The sequence below is a fragment of the Eimeria tenella genome, genomic scaffold (genome assembly GCF_000499545.2).
Source record: "Eimeria tenella Houghton genomic scaffold, Eth_scaff4312, whole genome shotgun sequence".
Taxonomy (NCBI): domain Eukaryota; phylum Apicomplexa; class Conoidasida; order Eucoccidiorida; family Eimeriidae; genus Eimeria; species Eimeria tenella.
This window is the reverse complement of record NW_013545232.1, coordinates 1-1,419: the sequence shown is the minus strand read 5'-3', so window position 1 is coordinate 1,419 and position 1,419 is coordinate 1. Positions and strand designations below refer to the sequence as shown.

At 55.5% G+C, this 1,419-nt stretch overlaps 1 protein-coding gene across 1 annotated transcript; it reads right to left on the bottom strand.

Moving 5' to 3' along the window:
• Positions 1-252: 252 nt before the first annotated feature.
• On the bottom strand, positions 253-931 carry ETH_00036560 (uncharacterized protein; the record flags this gene model as incomplete). Its single annotated transcript, XM_013380009.1, has 3 exons — positions 253-346; positions 679-731; positions 928-931. Coding segments are annotated over 3 exons (151 nt in total), but the record flags the coding sequence as incomplete, so codon positions are not given.
• Between the last annotated feature and the right edge of the window lie 488 nt (positions 932-1,419).

Genomic DNA, 1,419 nt, shown 5'->3' with positions numbered 1-1,419 from the left:
GGTCCAGCAGCAGCAGCAGCAGCAGCAACAACAGCAGCAGCAGCAGCAGCGAGAGTGGAGGTCAGCGACACGCAGAAGCAAAAGAAAAAGCAGCTCAGGTGTACAGACACTCCAACTAAAGCCTCTAGGTTAGCGCAACTAGGGTTTATCTGAGGTGTATGTACACCTCAACTAGGGTTTAGTTGAGGGTTTAGTTGAGGTGTACACCTGAAGGAGGGTTTAGCTGAGGTGTACGTACACCTGATGACCTACCGATTTCGTAGAAGAGCTCATTTACGTTTTGTCCAGTTTTTGCTGAAGTTTCAATAAAGAATATTCCCTTCTCTTCAGCATATTGCTGAGCCTCCTGTTGCAGTGCAGCAGCAGCAGCAGCAGCAGCAGGCAGTGCAGCAGCAGGCAGTGCAGCAGCAGCAGCAGCAGGCAGTGCGGCAGCAGCAGCAGCAATGCAGCAACAGCAGCAGCGGCAGCGACAGGCATTGCAGCGACAGCAGCATCATTAGCAGCAGCAGCAGCAGCAGCAAGCACAACAACAGCAGCAAGCACACCAGCCACTGCAGCAGCACAGCAGCAGCAACAAAAGTGCTAAAAGCAGCAGCAGGAGCAGCAGAGCCTGCTGCAGCGGCCCCAGCACTCACAATTCCCACCAAACCCTAAACCCTAAACCCTAAATGGACTGACTTGGGTCTTCACAGCCCTCTCAGCAGACAAGTCGATTTTGTTTCCTGCCAGAGCTGCGAGCCGGCCCCACAAAACTCACACTAAACCCTAAACCCTAAACCCTAAACCCTAAAGTGCAAACTAGAGTGGAAACCCTTAGCTCTCAAGTTTGAGCGCCAGGTCCAACGCCCCGCCCCTAGCAACGCCTGAGAGAAAACCCTAAACCCTAGCCTCTAAACCCTAAACCCTAAACCCTAAACCCTAGCTGACCCATGACGAGGGAAGACTGGTCGCTGATTGCCTGCAGCTCTGCCACCCAAGACTTCGCCCCCTCGAAGGACTCGCGGCTTGTTGTGTCGTAAACAATAACTGCTGCTGCTGCTCCCCTGCAGCAGCAGCAGCAGCAGCAAGTGCAGCAGCAGCAGCACATGCAGCAGCAGCGGCAAATGCAGCAGCAGCAACGGCGCGCCGCGAGCAACAGCAACAAATAATGCATCAGCACTAAACGCAGCAGCAGCAGCAGCTGAAACAACGGCACCCACGGCCGCTGCAGCATGCGAAGCAGCAGCAGCAGCAGCAGCAACAGCAACAGCAGCAGCAAACCGATCAGGCGGCCCCAGCAGCACGCGCTGCACCTCCCCAAGCAGCAGCTAAAACCACAGGCCCCAACCCCGCACCCCTCGCCTCAACCCCAACCCCAGCCCCCAAACCCCAAACCCTAAACCCTAAACCCTAAACCCTAAACCCTAAACCCTAAACCCT